The sequence below is a fragment of the Daphnia carinata genome, chromosome 1 (genome assembly GCF_022539665.2).
Source record: "Daphnia carinata strain CSIRO-1 chromosome 1, CSIRO_AGI_Dcar_HiC_V3, whole genome shotgun sequence".
NCBI classification, from domain to species: Eukaryota; Metazoa; Arthropoda; class Branchiopoda; order Diplostraca; family Daphniidae; genus Daphnia; species Daphnia carinata.
This window is the reverse complement of record NC_081331.1, coordinates 364,529-391,890: the sequence shown is the minus strand read 5'-3', so window position 1 is coordinate 391,890 and position 27,362 is coordinate 364,529. Positions and strand designations below refer to the sequence as shown.

Below are 27,362 nucleotides of genomic sequence, written 5' to 3'. Positions count from 1 at the left end.
TTGGTCTGCATTTGAAGTTAAATGTAGATAGCGATTGAATGGATTCTATTATGAACATGAACTGCAATGCTGGAGTGGAAGAAGAGGATAGTTGCGGAGCGTTTATACCGCCATCTAGCGACGGGATAACTACCAATGTCTTGGGGAGACATCTAACGGCGTTTCTGTATCAAAACAGTTACATCTTGGTTATTCCATTTGTTATGGAGAGCAAACATAATGAGTGAACTAGAATTCGAAGATGAAGCTGCTTCGGGGGAATTTTCCGAAGGTAAGTGCAAAATGACATTTCATTAAAATAGCGTATTGATGTTTAGCTTTTATTCTTCAACAAAAATCGGTTGAAACTATCCGAAATTGACGTGAATGTGATCCACTGATGTTCTTTGTCACTTAAGGGTCATCATAATTGGTTAACACAAGTTTTGTGCTTGTATTTACATATGTTAAACTCAGATATCATGTGTTTAGGTATGTATAATGATTAGTAATGGTAGTTTTGTAAAATATTTTACCTGAATCTCCATCTTGACTTTTCCCCAAAGTTGTTGCTAGGCGAATTTCCATAGCCCTGATAAGCAGCCAGATATTCTTCTGTTAATTTTTGGTCATAATTGGTCAGGAATTGACTGTCTTCTTCCTCAAATTGTTTTGATGGAAACACTGAATTGTCTTTATTTTTCTAGAGAAGTTGTCACTTACAACAAATGCAATTTTAAATTCGAACAGCTTCCTGGCAAATACCCTTGACTGGTTAGCTTTTTTTTTCCCATCGAGCTCAATCTTATAGCCAAGACATCTTCCAAGAGATTTGGTGTCTCACACATTATTTCAGTCCACCTTAGACATGGAATGTCTCAAGGATTTTCTTTGTAAACTCGAAAAGAAATGTTGGGGCTGTTGGGAATGAAAGTGTAAGACGGGTGGGGCCTTGTCATCGAACAGTTCCGGGGCGTCGAAACACGATTTCTAGAAGCATTTTTTTATCTATCTTCTACAAAACTACTCAAGGCTAATTCGAATGAAGTGTTTGTTTCGTTCACGACAGAGGCGGCAACAGCTAACAGAGTGGGATAGTGTGTCCAGCACAGTCAGGTCGGATTGATCCGTTAACTAGCTCTATAAGGGTTGTACGACCTTGTCCTTGTCAGTATGAATATGCATACACCTATACGTTGTAGCGGATCTCACGTTTCGGTTTTGATATAGGTGTTGACCAAGTCGAGAACGTATCAGGACGAAGTACCATTGTCGTTGGTAACCGATTGCTCGAGAAAGACGCCCATTATCAGTGCTCCAGTTAAAGAGTTACCTGTGCAAGTGCAATTTGTCTGTTTTTTTTCAATCGACACACATAAATGGTTTACGTTATAGGAGGTGATTGCGGCAGGATGGATTTTTTGAATCGTGCTTTGAATTACAACGACATCGATCCCGATTTGTGGGCGTACTGGACATCGATGGGTAAAGAACAATTTGATACGAGTTTTTGAAAAAGGGACGGGTTGGTCAGGTCTTCCGCTATGTAGGAAACCCAGTGGCACCAACAGGGAGATGCGCCTGAGTCGTTTTTGATGAAAATAAGGCAACATTTTATTTCGTGTTGTCGCTGCCGTCAGATCGCGTTTAAGGTGGTTGAACGAAACAGGCTTAGCGGGTTTTCGTTCAATGTTTTTCCGAGGAATCAAATGGACGCGTACAAATGTTTTTTACTAGATCTGGTTCTTGGAGAGCCTTGAGGAGAAAGCTGTCACTCGAAAAAATATGTTGAACTGAAAGGCTCTAGTACTACAAAGACCTTGATGAATTGAAATAATGTCCAGTTAACAATGCCATTGATTCCAAGTAATTTCTTCCCTATTTTTTTGTTTGTTTTTTTTTCAATTCGAATATCTTTGGTCCTCGACAATCTAGTATGCGGGCACGTGTTGAGGTGGTTGAACTGGCTAGACTCTTTTTTGAGGACGGTAGGGTAGGTCTCAGCATCTGTTCCGTTCAAGTCGGTCGGTGTCTGCGCTGTGGCCTCCTTTTTGGTTGTTGCCTTTTTGAAAACGGCTGCTTTGATCCCGTTTTGCACTAATTTTAGACTGCACTTATCTTTGAGACTAGGGGCGTTACGATCTACTTTGGTTCTGATCGGTCGGTGACATTGTTCGTTATCATCAGCACAAATGTTTGCGTCATTCCGCGATCCGTTTTTTGGCACTTTTTCTCGCGTCTTGTTCTGATCGGATGCAGAACTTTGAGGTGTTAAAGGTCTCATTCGCAAACATTTCGGTTTATTTATGTCACATTTTTCCTTTTTGGCTCTGATATCCTAGAGTCTCGTAAAACAATCGAGTTTATCAGCGTGATACGTGCGTGGGAATGAATTCCCCGGTTTCGCTTGATTCTCCCCCTCCCCTCTCTTTTTTTTTTTTTATCTCATTGAATAGAAAAAGGAAATGTGGAAAAAAAAAGAAAAGAAAATGAGACAAAGGTGGATTCCGGCCGGTGCTTTCCGAATTGGCGGAATGGTGGCGCTGAAGTACTGGCCAAAAAATCATAAAAGTGCCTGGGTAGTGTTGTCTTTGACGGCCGTGCAGTTCAGACCAGTCGGTGGCACGAAGCTGGCCAAAGCTGTTGTGTGTGTTGGACTGTGTGTGTGCGCGGGCGCGGGTGTGTGCGTGGTGTATTGTGCAGGGATCCCGGCCGACTCCTCCTATCCTTTCTAGCACCTCCTCCCGGACCACCCTTTCGTGGTTTTTCTTTTCTGTCTCTCCGCCGCTTTCCTTCCCCTCCCTCTCGAAGAAAAAAAGAAAAAAAAAAAATTGCAACTGCGGATTCTTGCGGATTGCTGGACTGAAAAAAAAAAAAAAAAAAAAAAAAAGAGAGAGTCTCTCCTTTCTCTGCTGGTTGTTGTACTGCTGCCGTTGTTTCGTTTGTCTCTTCGCAATTTGCCCGATTTCTTGCAGACCGTTTGAAGTTGTCGCCATTTCGAATGTGCTCAATCCAGCCTAGTCTGGGAAGACGTCGAAGACTGTTTTGCGCCGCCCGAACGAGCAGAGACGAGCACACGTCGACTAGTGTGTTTGGATTCGGTGTGCCGGAAGAAGGCCGAATCGCGTGCGTGCACAACAAAGGAGCCGTTTGGCAAGTTGGGCCGGATTCGCGGATCGACCGGTGCCGTGTCACGGATCGGAACCGATTCGCCGATCCAAAGTTTCGTCCAAGTCGACGTCGGTCTAAGACGACAACGACGGCCATCACGACGACGTCGGTCAATCACCCGCACCCAATCCGAAACTTTGTTACGACTAGGCAACAGCACCGCCAACCTTTTCTCGTGAATCGCAAGTCATCTGGCCAAACCAGTCGGACGCCTCGCATTTTTTTCATCATCGACGCCATTATTCGCCATTGTTGAAGTGTCTTTTTTTTAATTATTATTATTTTGATTGTTATCGTCCATCCGTCGGTTTGAGGCGCCCCAGACCCCCCCCCTTCCATTTATTGATTCGCACACGGAACCAACAGGGGACCAATTCACCCAACCCCCCCGCACTTCCAACCCACTTCCTCTCACCGAAGAAAACAAAAACGCCGGATAAAAAAATTTTAGTTGGTGTATTCAAATATTCGAGGCAAAAAAAAAAAAAAGCAGAACGTTCCAGCGTCAGAGTTGACAACGTCATCGTCCAGCATTTTTGCCTGCCTTTTGTCTGACGTCCATCTATCCGTCCCGGCCGGCCGATTAACACTCACGCGTTCACCATGTTTGGTGGTTCCGATTCAAGTGACGGAGGGGGTGATTTTGATAGAGACGCGTATCAACATCAGCATCATCGTCAACATCAGCGAAGCGGTCGAACTGATCAACGACCGACTCCCGGAGGCGGAGGTGGTGGTGGTGGCAATGTTGGCCGCGATTACCATCATGCACCGCGTGAGACTCGCCATTTCCGCAGCGGTGGCGGCGGCAGTGGCGGCGCCGATAGCGACATTTCTGGGTTAGGATCCGATTTAGCAGGTACGCAAATCATTGAGAGCGTCGTCTGCTGTCCTACTCTCCTCCCGCGCTCTTGTCTGGCACAATCATTTCTTATGTTTTAAATTTTGGATGTCTCGTTCATTGAATGCGCCACAACATCCCGAAGGAAACAAAACATGTAACAGAAGTGTGTGACGAGACTAGACAAAAGTTGAGCGTGACAGACGGTGTTCTGCAGTGAGGGCTAGAACCGACCCAGGTGACAACGTGGATCGATCGATCCTGCCGCTGCTAGCTAGAAGAGGGTTCACTTGGTTCTTCTCTTCTTTATCATTTTTGCCGTCCTGGCTTCTCTGTTCATCCATCTCCACGCCCGTCCCATCATTAATTAATCCAACAAACAGTAGTATAACAAAACAAAAGAGGATTGGCTTTTCTTTTTTTTTTTTTTTTTTTTCTTGTCATTGTTGCGCTTCAAACTTATGGGTTACATATATTTTTTTTTTTTTTTTTTTTTTTTTCCTCCCCCCAAAAATTGGCCATTTCTTTTCTCTTTTTCGCTTGGCAACAGCAATCCAAACACCGAGGACGAAACGATTAACCTACAAAAACAGCGTCCGTCCCCAATAACTAATATGCTCGCCCATTGAAATGATGGGAACAAATCGCACAAACCGTTCTATTTCAAACGGCACCGCTCATTTCTTTAACTATCTATCTATCTCACTCGTTTTATTAGTTGATGGATGTGTGCCGAGGCAGACGGTAGGCGCGGCGTGATCATGTCGTCTAACGAGCCGGAATCAACTGCTCGTTAGTATCACGTTTCCCAATCAGAAAAGAGCCCCCCCCTCCCCCCATTAGTTTTTAATATTCCCCGACTAGTAACTTAAACAGAAAACAACTTCCGATAATGACGGCGAGGCGATAAATTTTCTTTTTAAATAGGAAAAAGATTGACTCAGTTCATTTTCACGATCGTTCATCATGCGACACGTCCACTTGCTCTCGTCTCTCTTGTAAACGAACGCGGGTAAAAGAGTTTCAAGCCTCGTTATTTTTTTTCCTATTTCTCGAATAAAAAAAAGAAGCGAACCGAATTTATTCGCCAACCCGATTGCTTCCCATCCCGTTTTGCCATTGCGCCGTCATTTTCGTGAATAAGTACGCAATCGTGTTGCGCATATTTTGAACCAAAAACAAAAATGGAAGCGTTTGGCATAGGAAATCAGATGAATAAGACAAAAGTGGTATGATAAAGTGAAGGAAGAAGGAGAATCTGGAATAAAAAAAAAAAAAAAAAAAAAAAAAAGGTCTGCACGCACGAACCAGGTGGTGGAACGGATAGAGGAAAACGTTGCGGACAGTCGCCGCAGCCTCGGGCCCAGACGATTTGTCCATTTTTCTTTCGTTTTTTTTCCCCATATTTTTTTTTTTTTAATTATTATTTTCAAGAAAGCAAAAGAAAAGAAAATTATTAAACCTAATATATTTCTCTCTTTCCATTTTTTTTTTTTTTTTCGAAAAAGAAGAAAGGAAAAGAAATATGTTTTTGTATTTGCGGTGCGGCCGCGTGTGAACGGTCTGATGGCTGCCGTCTTCTTACTCGGCGAAACAAAACATAAGAAACGATGGCAAAAGAAGAAGAGAGAGCCAACCGAAAAACCCCACACCATTCCCGCTGTTATAAATGCAAAAAAAAAAAAAAAAAAAAAATTACGAAAAGAAGAGGAAATGGAGAAAAAAAAAAAAAAAAAACAAGAAAAGAAGAAGAGGACAACAACAATAACAAAAAAAAAAAAAAAAAAAATTCACACACACACCGCGGGCAAATGGAAGTCAGACGGTCGGTTCGGGAGAGAGAAATCGGCGGATCTGTCTGGAAACCGAAGTTCGGTCCAGACGCTCGATCCGCAACAAATGGGGGCGGGCCGCAGCGGGATAGCGACGCCGACGGCTTCGGGATAAAATACGCACACACACGGCGGAGAACAGGCGCGCGGGAGGGAGGGAGGAGTATTGATCCATACTCACGAACGCAACACACTCAGACTCATCGAACCGACCTTGGCCCGTTTTCACGCATCGGGGTTGTCTGCGTGCGTGTCTATATATAAGCTGCCATTTTTGTTTTTTTGCCCATTATTATTTTTTTTTTGTTTCGCGCAAATGGTTCCAGATCTTTTCATCGTATCGTTCGAGCCAAAGAAACGATCGATTGATCATCGACTGGCAATTTTTTTCCCGATTCAAATGTTCGGACACTTTGTTAAAAATCTTCTTTTATTGGATCTTCCTTTGTTTGATTGCGCCTCTCTTCCTTTTGTGCGCTCACCGAGAGATGGGCACGTGTAAACTCCTGATTTTACCTATGCATGGTGTGCGTCAGTGACTGCACGTCGTGTCGCACACTATGGACGAATCAGAAAGAAAAAAAAGGAGGAGAATAAGAAATGAGAAGGACCGCAAAGAAAGACATACAGGGAGCTGTCTGTCTCTTTCTTTCGGCCTTATGTGTGCGCTTCCATTTTGTAACGCAATGGCCTTGCGTACCATTCCCTCACGATGACGACACGTGCTGTACACCTATGCAACCCCTTTCCTGACACATGTCCAACTCTCAAACTCGACCATCGCATCTCGTTTGTTTTTTTTTTTCCCCACTTTTCGCACCTCGTCCCTGAAAAGAATTTTCAAATGCGATTAACTCAAATTAAAAGTTAACTTTTTAAGGAAAAAAGGGTGGACAAAAAAAAAAATAAATGGATAGGGAGAATGACGACCGTGACGAAACGAATAGCCCGGTCGTGTGACATTGGCGTAGGACCGACCACCCAAATCGTTTGCTGGGCAAAAACAACAACAAAAAAAAAAATCGTACAAATTTGGTGCAATCCTCCAGGAACCATCACCTTCTGGGTTTTTTTCTTTTTTCTTTGTTATGCCCGAGTGAACCAATGCGGAATCGCCGGAATTTCTGTCTCTCTTTTTATTCTTGGAAGCTTTTTTTTTTTTTTAAACATTTTTGAACGACGTCTAGGAAGAAGACGACGAACGTCTCCGTTGCACGCCTGAAGCCATTGCCGAAGAGAGAACGGGAGAGAGAGAGAAAGAAGGGAAAAAGAGAGAGAGAAAAAAAAAAAAAAAACAAAAGAGAGTCTGGGCAAGTAGCAGGTAAAGGTGTAGTGTAGGTAAAGCGGAGGTGGGGGAAAGGGGGGGGGGATTAGACGGTTGGTTTCGAGAAGCCCAAAGTGGAGTCTTGAGGCGAAATTGAACACAAGAGAATTGAACGCCCTGAAAAATCTGTCGGTTGAGACCGTTCGCCCTTTCTGCGGCAGTCTCTTTCTAGTCTCGGTCGTGGTCTGCCGTCGTCTGGGCCCGGGGATCATGCGATTTGTTCACTTACGCAACACAAATCGTGATTGCATCCCCCCCTGTTTTTTGTTTGTTTTGTCTCTTTCTTTTTCGGCTTGATGCAGCTCAAAGTCGTAGCCATTTAGCCCAGCAGTTCCTTCTTCTTCCTATTATTCTTTCTTTTTCTTTTTTTTTAATCGTTGCGCGTTGTTGCATCAACAAGTCAGCTCAAGTCATCATGGAAGATTGTAAGACTCCAGTGAACAGAATGTTTTGTTATCCGTTTGCATTGCGCGCGCGTGTGTGTTAGTTTTTAAGCTACTTGACATGCTTAATTATTGAAAGAGAAAAGATGTGTGGCGATGTAATGATTGAACGCGCTTTTGTGAAATGCAACAGGGCCGGGCCAACCAGGTGAGCAAGAGCTTGCCTCGAAAATGCTGCAGATCCAGTCGAAGAGGTTCTACCTTGACGTGAAACAAAACCGGCGCGGCAGATTCATCAAAGTGGCAGAGGTAATATCGAAATGATGCAATGTGTGTCGTTGCGACATGAGACCATTTCAATCGTGTTTTTTTTTTTTTTTTATCTGATGTCGTTAGATTGGAGCTGACGGACGCCGGAGCCAAATCTTTCTGGCTTTGTCGACAGCGGCGGAATTCCGTGGCCACCTATCGGCCTTTAGTGATTTCTACGCTTCTCTCGGTAGTACGATGGAATCAATCAGATGGATTAAATGCCAAAAGAAGCGCCATCATTGACATTTGTTTTTATTTGTTTATTTGATTGTGAAATGACACACGAAAACAGGTCCGCCCAATCCTGACAACTTGCCCGAGGATGGTAAACTCAAGTCGGAAATGATGACCAAGGACAATCGACGTTACTATCTCGACTTGAAGGAAAATTCACGCGGGCGTTTCCTTAGGGTTAGACTCCTCACGTTTGCCTTTGCCCATCAAACACATCTCATTTCTCTCTCTCTCTCTCTTTTTCTTGTTTTTGATCGTTTGATTGACATCTTCAGGTGTCTCAAACGATAGCTAGAGGAGGGCCCCGTTCGCAGATCGCTATACCTGCCCAAGGAATGATTGAATTTCGTGACGCACTCACCGACCTACTCGAGGAATTTGGCACCGACGATGGCGGATTCAAAGGTTCTTTTCAAATCATTTTTTCTTTACTCTTTTAATACATGCACGTGTGATCGCTTTGCTCAAATTGCAGGTGAGCTACCAGAGGGCCGACACTTGCGCGTGGAAAACAAAAACTTTTACTTTGACATCGGCCAAAACAATCGAGGCATTTACATGCGCATTTCAGAGGTTCATTGGATTTTTTTTTTTTTAAAGCATTTCGTCCAATGAATTCAAAGTCAAAAAAAAAAAAAAAAAAAAATTGGATGAAAAACAGGTCAAGACCAACTACCGTACGGCTGTGACCATTCCGGAAAAGTCTTGGTCCCGCTTCCGTGACATCTTCTCCGATTACGTGGATAAAATGAAGGATGGTGGCGGCGGTGGTAATGGTGGAGGTGGTAGCGCAGGTGGAGCAGCAGCCGCTGCAGCCGTAACGCCCATTTCGTCTGCTGCGGCCGCCGACAGTTCGCCAGGACCTTCTTCCGGCTCTCACAAGTCTGTAGCAATCAAACACAGATCTAGATACGATTTAGCATTTTAACTCTCTTTCGTTCCACTTTACAGGAAATGAGAACGAATCACTGGGTTTTCATTTTTTTTTTTTTTTCCCCTTTTTCTCCAGTTACCCCTCTCCCCATTCGCTTCACACTTTTAAAAAATGATTTTGTGATCAACTGAAACTATTCATCAAACCATCTCTTCTTCTGTGAGGATCGAAGAAGGACAAAAGAAATTAATGAATCAGCAGATGAATCAACTGAAAACGAAAATGGTCGTGGACGTCGCCCTTAACAAAAAAGGATGGCTCATAAAATGGATGATAGAAAATCCCCCCCCCCCTTTTCTCGCTTCGTAGTATGGAACTTCCATTCCACGACACAGACCCTGTGTTTTATTTATTTTTTCTTTTTTAAGTTTTTTTTTTTTTTTTTTTTTTCGTTTTGGTTAAGAATTTTTTTTCCTCCAAAAAATCCTCCATTTTCTTTTCCTTCATACCCATCCCCAAAAGTAACAACTGCCGCTTGGTAGATGGGGCAGTGTTTGTGTTAATCAAATCTTAAAAACAAAAAAAAAAACAAAAAAAAACAAAAAAAATTCTCGTGGGCTTGATAAGTTTGTTGTTGACAGGCAAGATGAGAGTGCGTGAGTTTTCGTTTCTATTTTTCGTTTATTTTTATTATTTTTCTTGATGGGCAGGTCAGGCTTTTTTTTTTTTTTCGTTTGTGTTTATGGGTGCCACTGCGAGTCCGAGTCGATTAGAGAATGTGCGATAGAGCAAACGAGAATGCCGAGAGAAACCTTTGCTGTGATGTTATCTGTGCGTCATTTCGATATTGAAAGATGAGAAAAAAAAAAAAAAAGAAAAAAAGATGATCCTGCTAGACTGTCCTAGACAATTGTCACGCGGGCCTCTCTTTCAATCGTTGGATGACGTTCGGCCTAGCTGTTGCCACACCTAGTGTCCCTCTAACCCTCTCCCTCCCAGATCCCCCCCATATGATTTCACGTCAAGATATTTGCAAATCATCAAATATTCAAAAAGAAAAATCATTTAAAATGATTAAACATCCATTTCTTTAAAAAAAAAAAAAACGTCCTCTTTAAATTGTCGGTTCCACGTTTGTCCCTTTTTTTTTTTCTTTTGATGCTTTTTTTTTTTTTCTCTCTCATATCGATAGGCAATTGTTATTATTAAAAAAGATAAATAGGAGCAAAAAATTGATGGTTGTGCAGCTACGTCTTCTTGTATTGTGGGAATAGATCCACCATGGAACGAGGAGGAAGCGATATTTTGACCTTAACCTTTTGTTTGTTTGTTTGTTTTTTTTATCGGAAAAATATCCCCTCGTGTCATAATTCAAATTATATATCTCAAGCAATTCATACAAATTTTGGAGAAAAACAACATCCAATCGACCGTCATTTGCATTTTCTGTGACGTCGTAGATTTAAAAAAATTCCCATTCCCAGCCGAAAAAAAAAAAGAAAAAAGCGGAACAAACCAAAAATTGGCAAGGAACTATATCCGTTTATTACACAGAGGAAACCCGCAAAGACAAATTATCAACAAAACCAAGAAGAAAAAAACAAAAAAAACAAAAATCACAGGCCGCTTCTTTCTTTCATAGTTTTGTCCGATTGGATCAAAAAGACTTGATTAAGCCACCCCCTCCCCCCCATATAAAAACTATGATAACTTACTATTACTACCATTATAACTAAGTTAACCAAGAATCTAGCAAAAGCGTGTTAGGAAATCGATGTAGCAAATTTATCTGAATGTGCGTTTGATGTATAACTCGTTTGAAAACAGACTTTGTTTTCTTTGATTTGATTATGTTTTCAATTGTCACCATTTAGCCGTATATAAGAGTGAGGTTTGAACCAAAGCGGGGGTTGGAATTATATCCTGGATTGGTGTATACACAGCACTACACTGCCATTTAATCTTTAAAAGGAAAAAAAGAAAAAGAAAATTTGTGTCTTGAGCGATTGATTGAATTTGGCCCATTCGAATCCGAGCCCGTCGCCCGTCTGTCTAGCAGACACGTGACGGGATGTTTATTACCACACACCAAACTTCATCTTTATGGAAGAAACAACCGGAAAGTTTCACTCGATTTGCGGTCTCCTGTCAACGTCACTCTTGCGCATCTTGACTGGATTTTTTTGGAACTTTTTGATTTATTTTTCACATGTGGCTGTAAAACGTTTTGATTGACTTCTTGTTTTTGTTTTTTTTTGTTTTTTTTCCTAGAACATTTATCTGTTTCCCCTTTTTCCATTTTCGGCTTCCCTTAATTGAACGATGATCTGACCCGTCTTGTGAGCGAATGTCGGTTACGTGATTCATCTCCCTGTCAAACAAATTTCAATTCCTGTTATTGTCCTAATCAATTGATTTGTTTTTCCGTTTCAATTCTAAACATTTGGCATCGTCTGGATATCATATTCATTCGGTACATTTTCTAAATAGGCAATTTGACAAATATTTTTTTTTGTTTTTGTTTTTGTTTATTCATCATTATTGAAATTCACCTTCAAAGTAGTAGATTAGGTGTGCGTGCGTGTGCAAGATGGCAACAATGTATAACGCTTTGACACTAAATTCTATTTCGTTTCTCTGGCAATGTTTCCCGCAATCCACTTTTGGCAACTTATCCTTCCGCGATTGCATATTATCCTTTTGTCCATTCGAGCAGTCTTTCAAACTTATCACATAGACATTTCAATGATTGACGATGTCGTCTGTTACTCCTTCGTCTTAGTTCTACAACACTTTTTATCGTTTGCATTTGTTTGTTCAGTTTCTCATTGAAGTGGTCTTTTTTTTTTCCAATTGTGTTTATTCTTTCGAGCTCTTGCACTGTATGATTGTCTCGTGTGATGGAAGAAGGTTAAAAAAAACACACTGTCGACAATAACCCGCTGTTTTGATGGAACCCATGTTAAAATGATGCTTCTGTCGAACCGAGGTAAAAGAACGTTAATCCAATTTTGTGTTTCGTGTAAAAGATATGACATGTGATTGAAACATGTTGGGACAAAAAAGGCACCAGCTGTAGCATTATTTTCATGATTTTCTATCGCCCCCTAACTATTTCGCGGTCAGTGTCTGATAATAATGTAAGGAAAAAAAAAAAACATTTTTATCAAAGGGAAGCTGTAGTTGGAGCTAGAAACAAAAGAAACACGTTTCCACACTCTATAGTAACTGCTAGGTTTCTGTGAATTTCATCCAAGATATCAGGACTATGAACCCCAAATCAATTATTTTTTTTTTTAAAAAAAAAAAAAAGGTTGCAAAGAGAGATAGACTTCCTCGTTATTACTTCAACGTATCTTCCCGTTATAACCGACAGAAGGTAATGGCATTTTATCGTTCAAGTTTCCTCATTTGGGAACCTTTCGTGAACGTCCACCTCGTCTGAATGCTAAGAAGCCAACATTTTGCATATTTACGTTTCTAGTGATGTGGGTCCACACGTGGATTATCACATTCAACGCTTCAGATTGCGGTTAGTCTGGCCGGTTCGTTAGAGACTCTTTATGGTGGTTTACATCTTGCTTTATGTCGTAGCCCAATTATTACCCCGTTACTTTTGAATGTTAAGCACATACAATTTACTTTTGGCAGCTGATTGCCACTTAAATATACACCAATTATTAACAGTGAATCTATCGAAACGTCAACTACAAGTAAAATCAAAAGGATTTCTGTTTGTGCTGAAAATGGAATATATTTTCGGTTTTCAATGACCGCCACCGGCATTTCCTTTTATGTTTCCTTGACCGTGTCCGAAAATCAAAGCCCGATGCATCTAGTGTAACATAACGTTAGCAAAAATGACCCAAATGCTTAAAAAATGACACATTTCATTTCACCAAATTGTATTATACGTGGAATAATTTAAACCAATTTTTTTTTAGCAGGCCATTCCATTGGATTCTAAACGTCCAACGTGATGCACTTCTGCAGAGACGAGTTGGGATTGCAAGCTCGGTTGGGGATGAATCCACAAATGTATCCAGCTTGGATGTCACTGACTCGGGAAACCATGGTAGATCCAGCGCCGAACGAGCTGATGATGCGGCAAAGGTTCGTGTTGTAATGATGGGCAAAATGAGTGCATCTTCGATCACCATAGCAGAAATGACTTCCACATTTGATGGGGTCGGTGACATTTTGGACGATGTACAACGGCGTCTCCGCGCTGAAGTCACAGTTGGTGCCGTAAGAGACGAAATCCGCATTGGGGTACATGTTTTCGGGAAACGTTTTGCGGAACATCAACGTTTCTTCGCGTCTCAAAGGAACTGCTCCGGAAATTTGACGGAACTTCTTAGCCGAGCTTCCGTCCACGGTGAAAATTGGGATGTCACTCTGCTTTGTTCACACGTGATTAGTAAAAAGAAAAGAACGTATTTAAATATGATTCTCACTGATTCGAGTTCACTGTCGTCGATGGAGCGGAAAGCTGGTCTTGCAGCCGCGGAGCTGCCCCCGGATGAACGGGAAACCGGTTGCGGGATAGCAGATTCGACCGAACCAAATAAAGCTTGTTTCGACGCAGCTAACCCATAACGGTATCCCATAAGGAACACTTCCATTGGCGACGGCTGGGTAGTCGCAACGACCGAGATGGCCAAGAAAACTAAAACAATAGACTGACGAACAAAAGAAAATTGCCATTTGAATTGGTTACTTAACACATTGCTCGGTTCTATCTTACCTATTTCACTTTGTTTTCTTACAGTTTATGAAATTATGAAAAACCATGGACAACAACTGAAATTGCCAAGATGGGAAAACTGATGTGTCCTACCTGCTTCATTGTCTGACGTGGACGATGGTTGAGAACGGTTATAGTGTTCCTTGCTGCTGGTCTACTGAATGACTTCTCTACCAATATCAGGCATTTATACTGGTGGGCACTAGCTGGAAAATCCTGTTCTGTCAGACAAAGCCGAGTGCAAAGGCATATGTGCAAGTAAAAAATGTGAATCATTATTTACAAACGAAAGGATGAGGGGAACGTGTCCTGATAAGTATACGTGTAATGCAGAGACTGTATAAACCTGATTATCTCGGGCAGTCAGCAGTCGACAAAGAAATTTTTATCACGGGGCAAATGACCGAAGTGGTCATCCTGCTTGCCTCAAGGTTAACAAGTGACTTGGTTTTCTAGCAGTTTGAAATTTTTTGAGAATCCTTTGCGTTTGATTGGGAAAATCAACCGGTTATTGCGCTATCATGACTTACGAATTTACTCACGTTCGTCGAAAAAGTCAAACTATTTGCATTAGGCCAATACACCCTAATCACATTGTATCAATTGTTCATTCGGAAATATTACTAAGTCGATTTGCATTATGACTTCTTGTTTTCCTACGCTCTTTTTTCTTTTTTACATTACCTGATAGATCATTTTTATGAAGATAGAAGACCTACAAATACCTCTGGTACGTTGACACCGAAGAAAAGAGCGGAAAACAAACGAGTTTTGCTGGGGACCTGATTGTGTTTTTGTTTGTTTTGTTTTTTTTCTACTTGAACTTTTGGTGTGAACGTACCTCAAATGTTACATCAGTTCTGGTGCTATGGATTTAGTTTAACTTCCCATTTTATTGCAATGCAGTTTCGCGATGGGGATTCTGTCTAGATGAGATGACACCACCGACGCCGTCGTACAGCGGCTCACGAAGTGGTGTAGTATCGCTGACATGACGACGGAACGCAGCGTCACTTTTTCCGATTTTTTTAGGGAGGACGAAGCAATGAAGCCCAATTTTAGGTTTGCCGAGTGGCGTGGTTTGCTAGATGGCGTTTATTTTGGAAACACGGTCCCGGGTAACTTAACTACTGGAAACCATATGAGATATGAAAGCTAAAAGAGAAAGAGTTTATGTAAATCATACGTGTTATGTCAAATCCATAGTTTTAATTTGATCAATGATATTCTTCTGTTAACTGGTAGAGGCAAAGGTTCTGTATCAAATACGTGTTGCCGGGTAGAAAATAAAGTCTTGTATATGAATTTGATATAGATTACTTAGAGCCCTCAAGCACGTAAAGAAATTATTGATTTATTTGCAAAATTTTGGATTTAGTTTAAGACACATAATTTCGATTCGGAATTGAACGAAAATAATGGAAATCAAGTTTATCTTTCCATTATTCTTACAGTTTTTAAACTAAACGTAAACAAACTTCATTTAAAAATGAGAGGCTTCAATCGGACCTACTTTTATATGTTAGATTATCCAAAATCCATAAGCTCCACGACAAAACAAAGTTCATTGTCATGATTCAAATTCATTTTGAATGTAAATCATGCATAGTTATCGCTATTTATTGAGCATTTAAGGAAAACCGAGGAAATTTCATGTGCCGCGCTAGCGCTGTAGCGTACTGGCGCGCCACACCAATATACATATATGGCCGATAGAAATTTTAAGCCTGATAAAAACAATAAGCCTGACTTTTCCTTAAAAAAAATAATATCATTAAATATAGATTACTATATATGATACGCGATACGCGATATGACGCTAGCGCTATAGCATACTGGCGCGCTAGTTGGAATATGAAAAGTCGGGCTTATTTTGTCGGGCTTAAAAATTTTCCCTTTAAAAAAATAACATCAAGAAATCTAAATAACTATACATGATTTAGATTCCAAATTTAACGAGGATCCGGAAATAAGCGTTGTTTTTACGTAGAACTTATGGATTTTGAGTAATCAAAGGACTTTGATGTGTCATGCTAGCGCTGTAGCGTACTGGCGCGCTAGCATACCCTTCCATTTGGTGTATTTCCAAAACGGCTAGTTATATTTAAAAAGTACAAATTTATCGGAATCAGTATTCAATTTTGGGTTTATCCAAAATTTTTTTTTTTTTTTCAATCAATTCCAATAACTAACAGTATTTACAAAAAAAACCAGACTTTTTTTTCCCGACCTCATTTTCTTCGTTTTTCTTCATTTTATTAAGACCAATGGCAAAATAAACCCGATTTTCGTGATCAGTGATCAATTTTGCATCAGAATAATGTATTTTAAACAAAATTTAGAATTTGACGAAAATTGAAAAAGTGAGAAGGCTATAGCCTTCTCATTTCTACAAAAATCGTCAAAAAGCAACATCTCTTAGAATTGGACGAAAATCACAGGTTATAATCAAAATTGAACGCTGATTTCAAATCAGTTATTTATTTTGTCCTTAAACCAGCCGTTTTTTAAATAAAGGAAAAAATGCTGTTAGCGCACTACCTTAATTTTTTGTTTTTTTACGGTTAATTCAAAACCTATAAGCCCAATGTCAAAATAAACCCGATTTTTATGTTCACCGATCAATTTCGCATCGGAATAATGTATCTTTAACTAAAACTAGAATTTGACGAAAATCGAAAAAGTGGGAAGGCTATAGCCTTCTCATTTTCACGAAAATCGTCAAAAAGCAACATCTCTTGGAATTGGACGAAAATCACAGGCTATAATGAAAATTCAACGCTGATTTCGAATCAGCTATTTTTTTTGTCCTTAAACCAGCCGTTTCTTAAATAAAGGAAAAAGCGCTGTTAGCGCACCATCTAAATTGTTTGTTTTTTACGGTTAATTCAAAACCTGTAAGCCCAACGTCAAAATGAACCCAATTTTCGTGATCGGCGATCAATTTCGCATCGGAATAATGTGTTTTAAACTAAATTTAGAATTTGAAGAAAATTGAAAAAGTGGGAAGGCTATAGCCTTCTCATTTTTTCGAAAATCGTCAAAAAGCAACATCTCTTGGAATTCGGCGAAAAATCACAGGCTTTAATCAAAATTGAACGCTGATTTCGAATCAGTAACTTATTTTGTCCTTAAATTAGCCGTTTTTTAAATAATGGAAAAAGTGTTGTTAGCGTACCACCTTAATTTTTTGTTTTTTACGGTTAATTCAAAACCTGTAAGCCCAACGTCAAAATGAACTCCCTTTTCGTGATCAGCGATCAATTTCGAATCGGAATAATGTGTTTTAAACTAAATCTAGAATTTGATGAAAATTGAAAAAGTGGGAAGGCTATAGCCTTCTCATTTTTTCGAAAATCGTCAAAAAACGACATCTCTCCGAATTCAATAAAAATGACACATTAGGCTCGAAATCGAACGTTTATTCTAATTGACGCATTAGTTTTGCCGTTACAAATGAAGTTTTTTAATTATGCACAATCAAAGTAGTTGTAGCGCAACTACTTAAATATTTTAGATAATACTAAAACCATAAACTCTACGTAAAAACAAAATTCGCTTTTATGATTCTTGCTAAATTTTGAATTTAAATCACGTATAGTTATCTAGATTTATTGATATTATTTTTTTTTTAGTAAAAATTTTTAAGCCCTATAAAATAAGCCCGACTTTTCCTATTCCTAAGTCCGCAGTTTATCCAGTCCACAGTCCGCCTCCGCACTTTATTCTGGCGCTGTCAGTTATTTGTGTCCCGAAAGAACGGTGAACGAAATAAACCAACAAAATTTACTTTTAATTATGTCAGTGCCGGATCTAACAACAAATTCAGTGGAGGAGAAAAGTTCAGCTTCAGTTTTCTTGTGGAAGGCTGCTATCAGTACAATTGACTTCCATCCTGCTATAACAGCAAACCTCTTGTAATGCTCAATTTTTTGTAGGTAATTTGTTGATAAATTAATCACTTCTTAAATTTTGTTATAGGTTAAGATGCAAACGAGCTCTAAATGACACAAAAGTTGGTATAAAATTTAGAAAAATAAGCAAATCCAACATTTGTCAAAGTTGTGGTAACCCGTGGAGTTTAGGCAACTATAAGTTAGAAATCAGAAAGACCTTCAAAGCAGAAAAAATCAAACAAATTACAAAAAAATCAAAAAGCCAGAAAAAGATGAACAGTTTCAACAAACACATTCTTGACCGTTTTTTAGAACGCAAGTCAAATTTGATTATTAGATGTAATTGCTGCTTCAAGCCGACAGCTTTCCCAACACCTCTTGCTCCAAGAGAACCAAAACCAGTCAAAGAGACTACATCTCAAATAGCACATGTGAAAAACAAAAATTGTAAAAAAGATAAGCCTCCTGTACAACATGTTAACCCTGGCAAAAAACATGACAAACAGCAAGTTAGTAAAAACGCTGTTAAAGCCTGTAAAGTCACGAAAGCCTCAACAAAACAGCAATTTTCGCGGAGCCAATTAAAGAACCTATCAAAAACGCTCACCAAAGGTTCTTCTACAAAAAGCTCTTTGCAAAGTTTTCTCAGTTCTGTAAAGTAGAACCAATAAAAAAATCAATCACTAGCGCTTGTTTAGTGTTTTATTTACCCCATAATCGTATTGATGAAACTGTTTAATAACCGCAAAAAACAATACTAATGACACGAGTTGTTGAAAAATAATGAAGTAAGAATTATTCTTTGCTTAAAGTAATTAAAAGTAAAATACATGAAACTGAATTAGGCAGACATCACAGCCTCGATCTCTTCAACGCTATAAAAAAAAATAAACAAAAAAAGATGAAAATGTTTGAAGATTAACCGTCAGCTGTAAGAATAATTTATTCAGCATGTACCTTCTTGGGACTTCAGTCATTACTTCGACTCCCGTTTCGGTTACGACGATATCGTCCTCAATGCGAACTCCACCAAATCCTCTATGTTCGTTTATAGCATCTCTAATCAAGAACTTTGAAAGCTCTGGATCTTCTAATGCTTGATCCAGCAATTTGTCGATGAAATAACATCCAGGTTCAACAGTCAGTACCATTCCTGGCTGAAGAACCCGTGCAGTTCGTAAACTTTTTAAGCCAGCTTTCTCTGGGCGAGCAGGATGGCCCTCCAGATATCCACCAACATCATGAACGTCGAGACCCATAAAATGCCCGAGACCGTGAGGTTGAAATGTAGCCGCCAAGTTTGCCTTGAATAAGCAAAAGAGTGGATTAGTTGCCTTAGATCTTTTATATATGCAATTGGTTTTTGAAAATTTACATTTATGTTTTGTTAGTACCTTCATCATGTCATCGACATCTCCTTGCAAGAGCCCGTGCTCCTTCAAATTCACCAACATCACTCTATTGGCCAGCAAATGCATATCAATCCAGCTGACACCTAAGTTGGTTTACAAAAATTACCATGTTGGATAAACAAATGTTAGTTGAGCGCTTACCCGGTTTAATACCAGCAATTACAGCCCGACTCGCTTCCAGTACGGCATTGTAAATTCCTTTTTGGCGTTTCGTAAATTTCCCATTGGCCGGAAATGAGCAGGTGATATCAGAAGCAAAACAGTAGTACTCGGCTCCCATATCAAACAGGCTTTAACAAAATAAAAATTATATTAGCACACTTCAACTTGAAAAAGACTCTTTTTAAGAGAACAGGAAAAAGTTTAGGTTTTTTTTTTTTACAAAAAACCTTTATAACGGCGAAGTATTTAACTCGTTGAGGAGAGGCTAAATGCTTACAAACAAAAAACCAAGCAGGGCCAGATGAAATATTCACTCCGACCTGCAATTATAATTACCACATGTCGCCATCGTGAATGGCCTTGTCGTTTGGGGCTCCGGCATGGCCGTAGTGAAGTATACTTCCATTTTCCCCGGATCCGCATATGCAGGTATACGAGACATGCCGGCATCCACCACTGTACGGGTTGCAATTCCATGGTTATTTGAACATTATTTTGCATTATTGTGATTAATTTCAAAATAGATATACTGAAAATAGGCGTGATGAAGGAAAACGGATTCGCACTGATACTCCTTCATTCCTAAAAAAGAAAATTAACTGAGAGTTCAAATGTGTTATCACACAGTCCAATAACTTTGACACTTGCCTGGACGTATAGCCTTCATCACGGCAACGTGGGCGGCAGAAGAAATCTTATTAGCATAGCGCAAAACGTCCAGCTCCATAGGTGTCTTGATCACGCGGCTAATGATACAAAGCAACTCTAGAATAGCAGTTACTCGTTCGTTTACAGAGGCAGAGAAATGTATTTCAGAAAATATCACGCGGACAGCAAATAACTGTTAACCTACGATTACGAGCGCGTACAGTCATTTAATAAAGAAGCGACGCGACTATCAAGATACAATTGAAGCATTTCTTTTTTGGCCTCCAACGAAACGAGCTCCTGCCAGTCAAAGTGGACCGGTTGAAAACCCATTAGTACCAAATGACGATGCCTCATAGCCTGAACGCCCACCAGTCTTTTCCTAGAGGTCGTATGAATCGCATAATGTTCTGGTGGATGGATAAGGATGGCTACGCAGTTGCGGTTATCGTACGTTCGACCGTATCCATAACGGAAGATGGCCGGTTCACCGGCTGGTGAAATCAAAACATCAACCACGTAAATAGGATTCAGCGGAAGGTCTCTCAATACGATGGAGGGAGTCACGTTGAAACGATGTTCGCAAATCTGTTGAAGTGGGGTAACCAGTAGGTTGGAGGCACGAGAGATTCGTCCGTCCCGCAACATCGCTTTTGCATGGTAATCCTTGGGTAGAACATGGGATGTACCGTACTGGCCGCATTCGAAACTCATGGCGGCATCAAGCAGTTTCATCTTGGAACGGCATGACTCGATTAGCTCGTCTTGCGTTTGGCTATGCAACCGATGGATAAAGTGCGAAGAGAAAAGTCTGGGGACGAAGTTTAATGGATAACGTTGAAGGTAAATGCACGACAAGAATACGTCCAAAAGCGATTCCGGTCGAAATTCAATAAGTCTTTTGTCGATAACTTCTTCAACTGCTGACCAGAATGCGTAGTCATTTTCAGGATGAAAATCAAGCACGCCAAATGCCGTCAAGACAGCTTCAACAGTGTTGACACTCAATTTTTTATGACCTAGACGGGAAAAACTGTTTGCTACCACGTTTAAAACCACGGTGGGACACAACTGGAAGTGCCGAAAATAATCCGATGCTGCTACTATCAATTCTTCTTGCACTCCGCTTGTCCTCGATTTGAAGAATCGTTCCATTGCTTGGACCAGGTGGGGATCAGAGTAATCCATCTGGCGGTACAACACCAACATCTTTGTTATCCCATCTTCAGTCATAGTATGGAGATTTAGTCTCATCCATTTAGACATACGGAGGCAAAGTCGTCTGTGTGGTAATCTAAGTTCGTTAACAATGGCCAAAATTTGTAGGACACTTCTCTCTTCTAGTAAATTCGCTTCAGCGACCAAGAGTCTCTCTAGATGGTTGAAGACGGCCCGCTGACTTTCTTTCAGAAGTGGTAAAATTTGGAAAACTCTTACAATGTCGGCTTCGTCGATCTTTCGGCCCATCAGCCCTACCCAGCATTTATCGGCCCACGATTGCTGTGACATGGCTGAGAAAATCTCGACAACTTGACATACTTGAACAATGTTGCACATGTTATCAAGTACTCGATTAAGGCACTGTTCAGCTAATAGTTTCCTCAGAGAGCCAATTCTGCCAGGAAATGAGGGCAAGAGAATTAATTTCATACATCCAATTAAATGATCTGTTGTTCCAGATTTGCAAATTATGTTTCCTAGTTGCAGGAGTACAGAGTCTATGGTGAAAGACTTGTCTAGTTCTGCACCTTGATTGCGATATTCAATATTCATTCCCAGTTCGGCTAATTTGGCCAGGGCGTGATAAGCAAGCAGAGCAGAAACTTCATCTATATTGAATTCATCCAATTTGGAAAATACTGCTTCAGGATTTTGACAGTTTTTGAAGATGGAATCAGAAGAAATGATTCTTGTTGACGTAGAATTGTTCTGGACATCAAAATTACTTTTCAATCTCATCTGTAGAAATTGATTATTGGCTCTTCTTACTGCAATAGGCAGTTCTTCAATGTTTAATCCGTCTTGAAGTAGAATCACAGAATGGCCGAATTGTGGGCTAGGAGGGGTACTATCATGGCTACACCACCTTTTAGTTTTGCCTGTCCTACTAACCCGTGATGCAAGTTTGATAGTAGACATAAACCAACGGGTATAATTTTGAAGAACTAGTGCCATTGCTGTCTCGTAGTAAGAGACCTTTCAATGCAAAGTTTCTACTTATGTAACAAGACTTTCGAATTCGTGCTGCAAAACATGACGGATTACTACCTCACCACTGTTTACGGGTATCGTCTGCTAGAACAACAAGGTTCAGCAACTCGATATTGAAACAAACGATTCGTTGCACAAATATTTCTGTAATCTATAATAGTTGGTATAACCAAAGGCAACTTACCATTCAACGATGACAGGATGCAACAGCTCATTATCGATCTTGAACCTACGATGCAAACAATTTTATCTTTGTTTTTCAGTGGGACTGTATCAGTCTACTGACATAACACATACATACTTGCTCATTCCTTCAAAAACGGCTTCACGGGTCCATAGGTTACTATCCGTGTTCATTCCTTTCTAAAGTTCATTTGCAACGGTTACCAATTTCATTAAATGAAAATTTGTTTTTCAATACTTACTAATGTGAGCACCATTTCTGCTTTGCCTTTTTCTAGAACCATTGCCATCTAAATGAAAAGCAAAATTTGACCTAGCATTTCAGTATGACCACGATAAATGTGTCTGCCAACTTGCCTCATCAACATAATGAACTTGATCAACTCCATACTTTTTCTGGTAATGCTCGCAACCAAATATTTTACCCATCCAGACTGCATATGCCTCTGGATATTTAGGGATGAAGAGATGAGACACACCAGTGTCCACTTCAATGGCACCAAAGAATTCTGGTTCAATGACACCAAAAGCCCAGTGGAAGAATGATTCCTATAATGTAATTAAAATAATTTAAGTATGTGGATTAATACATGGCTGAAAGTCACTAGAAATACCTGGCGAAAAAGATACTCAACATCTGTGCAGTAACGAGGCACTCCCTGGCCACCTTGTAAAATTACAACACTGTTCTTTGGTGTTTTAGGTAGTTCCTTTAAGCTTTTGCATAAACGCTTTCGGTTAAGCGCAAATAAATCCATTGGTACCTGAAGAGTACCCTCTCCTAGTGAGAAATGTCGACTCATTGTCGAACGATTTGAAGAACGTCGTGAAAGGATTAAGTTGTGAAAATGACGTTTGCCAAATACGACGGTGGTTGGGGAGCGCTGTAAGTTTCGCCACAACAGTCTGTCAACAACAGACGAACGTTTGAATAGTTCCTTTGAACAAAGCTGTCGCACTTGTGTACGATGACGAGAGAAATAGACTTTCGACCGAGATATATCAGACTGAAATGCCTTTTTCGGAATAGCAGTACTACCAATAATGCAACTGAAACTAATGCCAGACGTTACGCCCCTAATCATGTCTCGGAGCTAAATTTCTAACAAGAAACTTAACTTGTATTTCGACTGACTTTTCATTGTTATTGTCTATAACACTTCTAAAAATTGCCAGCAGGTGGAGTTATTCAATAAAATTTTCCTCATTTTTCGATTTCAAGTTCAACCTAGTGAAAAGAAAGTAATTAATATGAGTCAATTAGGTAATATAAGCGTAGAAATGCGAATTTTACTCTGTAGCCAGACATTTTTATTTTTACACTACTCAAATATTGACTAGCTTATCTGCTGATAAAGCGTGTATGATATGAATGGGGCAATACAGAAGAAGTATGACAATAGATTTCAATCTTAGTGAACGTCAGTCATTCGGACCTCCTAAAAAATGTAGAAGCTTATATTTAACAGATTTTATTTTACATAGTTGCTCTTAACAAGTTTTCTGACCCCTGAACTGCAGGATAACAGTCTGCTCGGGGACTGCTGGGGCAAAGTCGATGCCCAAGCCTCCGTACTTTACTCCGTCTCGCAAAGGCATCATCGCTTTCCGCTCTTTTTCTTTTGCCGTATAACATTGTAGCGTATAGTGCGGAGCAGCTCCAAGATCATACGGGTGGTCCGCGGTCCCTTTTCTCTTGAACATCCCGGTTTACCGCAACTCGATATGGTTTTTTCCATATTTCCATGCCTTTCCATAATGTTATTTTGTTTAGACTATTGTTATTTCAAACTAAAGTCGACGACAACTATCACCCCCTAGTGACCGTGGCTGATTCCCTATGTGTGGTATTGGCCTTACACTGCGACCACACTTGGTACACTGGTGTATACACCTTTTCAAATGAAAATAAGACCATCAGCAAGGCTGGCCGTCGTCGTCAAGAGAAGCAACGCGGGGTGTCGAATTCTTATCACAATAGCCAAAGGTCGTAGTTACCGTTCTGGAGACCCAAAGGTCTCCGATGTCTGAAGGCACTGGAAAACGCATGGCCCATCCCAGCGTCTGCCATTACAAGATAAATAAATCCGTTAGGCACCGTGTTCTGTTCCAAAAAGACGCGAGCTTGTTCGAGACCCACATCAGTGATGTCGCCCATAGATGCTGCTGGAATTCCTCCATGCCTTTCGTTTTGTCAATGTTTTCTCTGTCAGCATGCTTGTACGCATAGTTCTTGCATCACATCCAAGCCCTTTGTGTTTTTTCTAATGTCACGGACCTTTACTATCTCGATTTAATTATAAATAAAAATGTAGGATTGATAGCTACAAATTTGTTTCATTCCTTCAAGTGCCGTTCATAGACATCAGCTTGATGATTTTCTATTAAAATGAACGCCTCACTAATTCGGATTGGTAGTTAATTTAAGTGAGAGTTGTTCAATGCCTCTTTCTTGTCTCTTTTTCCCTGTGTCTTGCTGTGTTCCCTTTCGAGACAAAGCCAAGGCATCAGCATTTGATTGTTGATCTAAGAGTGGCAGCGCCGTCCAGCAACCATCAGCAGCCGTTTCATCTGCTTTCGCCAGAACATCAGCTTGAAGCTGAGAACGCCAGCAATTTTTTACCGCTTCCTCTGCTTGTTCCATAAATAAGGACGCATTGTCACTACAGACTATTCTTCTGTGCTTTATTTTGTCACGACTACCACAAAGGTTGCGCAGGATATTCCATGTATAAGACGGATTCATTGTTATCTTTCCTATTTAGTGAAATTTATGTATGTAAGCAAATAGAGCGGAGAAAACCCAAACATGTTTTTCCTGCCTTATTCTTAAGCGAAACGAAAACAAAATTGTAATAACGCTTAGTTGAGGATGTGTTACATGGCTTCTATCTTGTATCATTATTTAGTGCGTTTAGAAATAAACACGTCAAGAAATCGGAAATTTGTGAACGAGAGAAGATCATTAGGTCTTGGCACAACCATATGTGATGCAATCTAAATCAAACATCCCATGCCATACGTTAATCTGATCCAAATATTGAAAAGTAACCTATTGAACAAGGAACTCCAAATGACATAAATCTTTACGTTTATCTTAATGATGGCGGAAAAATGGACGTGCAATTTACAGAAGCCAACAACTTGATAGGTCGTCATAAAAATAATATCCGTGTCATCGAAAGCCGTGAACCTTAGGAAAGAAAAACAGAATAGAAAAAGACAGCGGGTTATAAGACACTAAACTGTCTGTCAAAGAGAATTCAATCTTGCTGCTTCCCCTGATTATGTATACAGGGCTGCCCTGATGTTAGTGCTGCATGTGCTAATGGAAGGGCGGAAGCTCAATTTTGTCGAGACTCATTATGTTTCATGATGGGTTGGCTTTGGTCGCCTCACTGTCTGTACAAGTTGTTTCAACAAGCATATGATGAGTCGCTCCTTTTAGTTTACACAAATTGATGTGTTTTCTTTTCTACTGCTGGCTTGGATAACTAATGATTCGTTTTTCAGCCTCCCACTCTCTTTCTCGGCTGCATGTATAGCTACGGATTAGCTATGTACGAACATAATAGTTATTCATGACACTTTGTTCTGGTACCAGCAACCAACATGATCCTCTTGTTTCTGGATTTTTACACCCAGCTTTCTGGTCCCTCATTTCAACCTCTCGGCCAGTGCAAGTGTCATGTCGAAACAGCATTGCGTTATGTTCTTACATATACACACAACACTCTTCTTTTTTTTTTTTTACCGTATGCCTCAGCCAGATGCTTTATCTTATTTGGCATATTACACTAAAACGTCCTCCGTTCCGGGGGCTCCGCAGAACTTGTCACTCGCAATTGCATTTCATCCATCTCGTCTCTCTCTTTCTATCTTGCCATCAGCCCTCTCTCTCTCCGGCGCTCTCTTGCTTTTGCTCTCCTTTTGTGTAAACAACATGGCTGGGACATGATGTTCACCACTACTATACTGGCTCGGGCCGGCTCCGGCCTTCAAGCCCGTGTGATGGGTCAACAAACAACCCTAAACTCCTCTCTATAAATAGGAGGGTTACGGAAGAAAGTGAAACGAACAAAATTTACTAATTTCAAAAGAAAAAAAATAAGAGGAAAGAATGTGACGATGGTGAGTAAGCTGAACTATACCATCAAAAATCAAAACTCTAGCAAGACATTGAATTATTTCAATCATTATTTTCTGACGATAAGTCTAGGATACCCATCAAACCTGTCGCAGCACCTTACAATTAATAGTTGTGACCTTATCGAGTCACTAACATCCGTTGATGCATCCGCCGCTGGCTCAATCCAGCCCGCCTCTGTCCAAGAAACAGATAACGGTCCAAGCCATCCAATAGCTGGTGGAACACCCAGTATATTCTTTTTGCAAATTCTTTAAGAAGCTAGGCTACTGCGTATCACGGTACATTCGTCCGATGTTGCGCATTGGTGAAAACACACTTGGCTATATAAGGTAGGCTAGATATATAGAATGAAGGCATTAAAGCGAAAGTTTGCTATTATCTAAATAATATGATTCCACCCAATATTCTCATTTAAAAACATACAGCTCATCCATTCGCCGCAATTGATGTTGAATGAAGTTTGTACTTCCGCTTCATGCCATTCCATACATTCATGCCTTCTAAAATACTTACTTGACTTGACTGAAGATTTCAAGTGCCACACGAATGGCGTATGAACATCTAAAGCCGGTGCAGGCACGAGCGTTTGCCCATCATTAGCCTATCTATCACCCGCCAGCAGCAGCAGCCATCAAGTGGATCCGATGTGGTTCATTCAAGTGCTCGTTTCTCAACACGAAAAAAACTCTGCCTGTCATTTCATTTTTCATACGATTCTAAATCTATTCAAACGACGCGCACAAAAACAAAATCTGAGCAACGTAACATTGTTTCGTACTTTTTGTTAACTCATTGTTGGAAGTTGTAAATGTTTGGATCGAAGACGTACATGATGCAACAAAGCAAACGTCCTTGATTAAGTTCCCGATCGTACATCATCCAACTGTACGTCGCTACAGTTAAATTCCTCGTTTCCTTGCGCTTTTTTTTCTTCAACGTTTAATGTTTAAAAATGAAGATGGCTAGCCAACAGCGTCGGATCGTGATGTGTGTTGCTGCTGCT

The 27,362-nt window shown here is 40.3% G+C and overlaps 5 protein-coding genes across 9 annotated transcripts; 2 read left to right on the top strand and 3 right to left on the bottom strand.

Annotated features, from left to right (window-relative positions):
• Positions 1 to 118: 118 nt before the first annotated feature.
• On the top strand, positions 119 to 10,778 carry LOC130691966 (transcriptional activator protein Pur-beta-like). Of its 5 annotated transcripts, XR_009422048.1 has the most exons (9): positions 3,658 to 4,009; positions 7,724 to 7,839; positions 7,927 to 8,032; positions 8,135 to 8,253; positions 8,352 to 8,481; positions 8,552 to 8,649; positions 8,738 to 8,958; positions 9,028 to 9,602; positions 9,661 to 10,778. XR_009422048.1 is itself a non-coding variant. In XM_059497506.1 (8 exons), the coding sequence occupies exons 1-8, from the start codon at positions 220 to 222 to the stop codon at positions 9,032 to 9,034; spliced, it is 849 nt and encodes a 282-aa protein (XP_059353489.1). In that variant the 5' UTR covers positions 119 to 219; the 3' UTR covers positions 9,035 to 10,778. The 5 variants fall into 5 exon arrangements, 4 of the variants coding, with proteins under 4 accessions (XP_059353489.1, XP_059353488.1, XP_057370998.1 ...); XM_059497506.1 differs by lacking the exon at positions 3,658 to 4,009 and adding an exon at positions 119 to 271 and having other exon boundaries at positions 9,028 to 10,778; XM_059497505.1 differs by having other exon boundaries at positions 9,028 to 10,778.
• A 2,064-nt stretch (positions 10,779 to 12,842) lies between these two features.
• LOC130691972 (uncharacterized) lies at positions 12,843 to 13,907 on the bottom strand. Its single transcript, XM_057515021.2, has 3 exons — positions 13,791 to 13,907; positions 13,408 to 13,632; positions 12,843 to 13,348 (listed from the first exon to the last, which is right to left on the bottom strand). The coding sequence occupies exons 1-3, from the start codon at positions 13,797 to 13,799 to the stop codon at positions 12,914 to 12,916; spliced, it is 669 nt and encodes a 222-aa protein (XP_057371004.1). The 5' UTR covers positions 13,800 to 13,907; the 3' UTR covers positions 12,843 to 12,913.
• Positions 13,908 to 17,423: 3,516 nt separating this feature from the next.
• Positions 17,424 to 18,328, top strand: LOC130691971 (uncharacterized). Its single transcript, XM_057515020.2, has 2 exons — positions 17,424 to 17,614; positions 17,679 to 18,328. Exons 1-2 carry the CDS (start codon positions 17,496 to 17,498, stop codon positions 18,253 to 18,255), a joined length of 696 nt encoding a protein of 231 aa, XP_057371003.1. The 5' UTR covers positions 17,424 to 17,495; the 3' UTR covers positions 18,256 to 18,328.
• LOC130691976 (xaa-Pro dipeptidase-like) lies at positions 18,284 to 23,354 on the bottom strand. The gene is made up of 12 exons (XM_057515026.2): positions 22,824 to 23,354; positions 22,567 to 22,758; positions 22,452 to 22,499; positions 22,328 to 22,389; positions 22,211 to 22,255; positions 19,816 to 19,913; positions 19,698 to 19,749; positions 19,504 to 19,623; positions 19,147 to 19,295; positions 18,988 to 19,088; positions 18,551 to 18,897; positions 18,284 to 18,468 (listed from the first exon to the last, which is right to left on the bottom strand). The coding sequence occupies exons 1-12, from the start codon at positions 23,292 to 23,294 to the stop codon at positions 18,435 to 18,437; spliced, it is 1,719 nt and encodes a 572-aa protein (XP_057371009.1). The 5' UTR covers positions 23,295 to 23,354; the 3' UTR covers positions 18,284 to 18,434.
• LOC130691958 (FAST kinase domain-containing protein 3, mitochondrial-like) lies at positions 19,956 to 22,176 on the bottom strand. Its single transcript, XM_057515005.2, has one exon. It carries the CDS (start codon positions 21,988 to 21,990, stop codon positions 20,023 to 20,025), a length of 1,968 nt encoding a protein of 655 aa, XP_057370988.1. The 5' UTR covers positions 21,991 to 22,176; the 3' UTR covers positions 19,956 to 20,022.
• Positions 23,355 to 27,362: the final 4,008 nt, after the last annotated feature.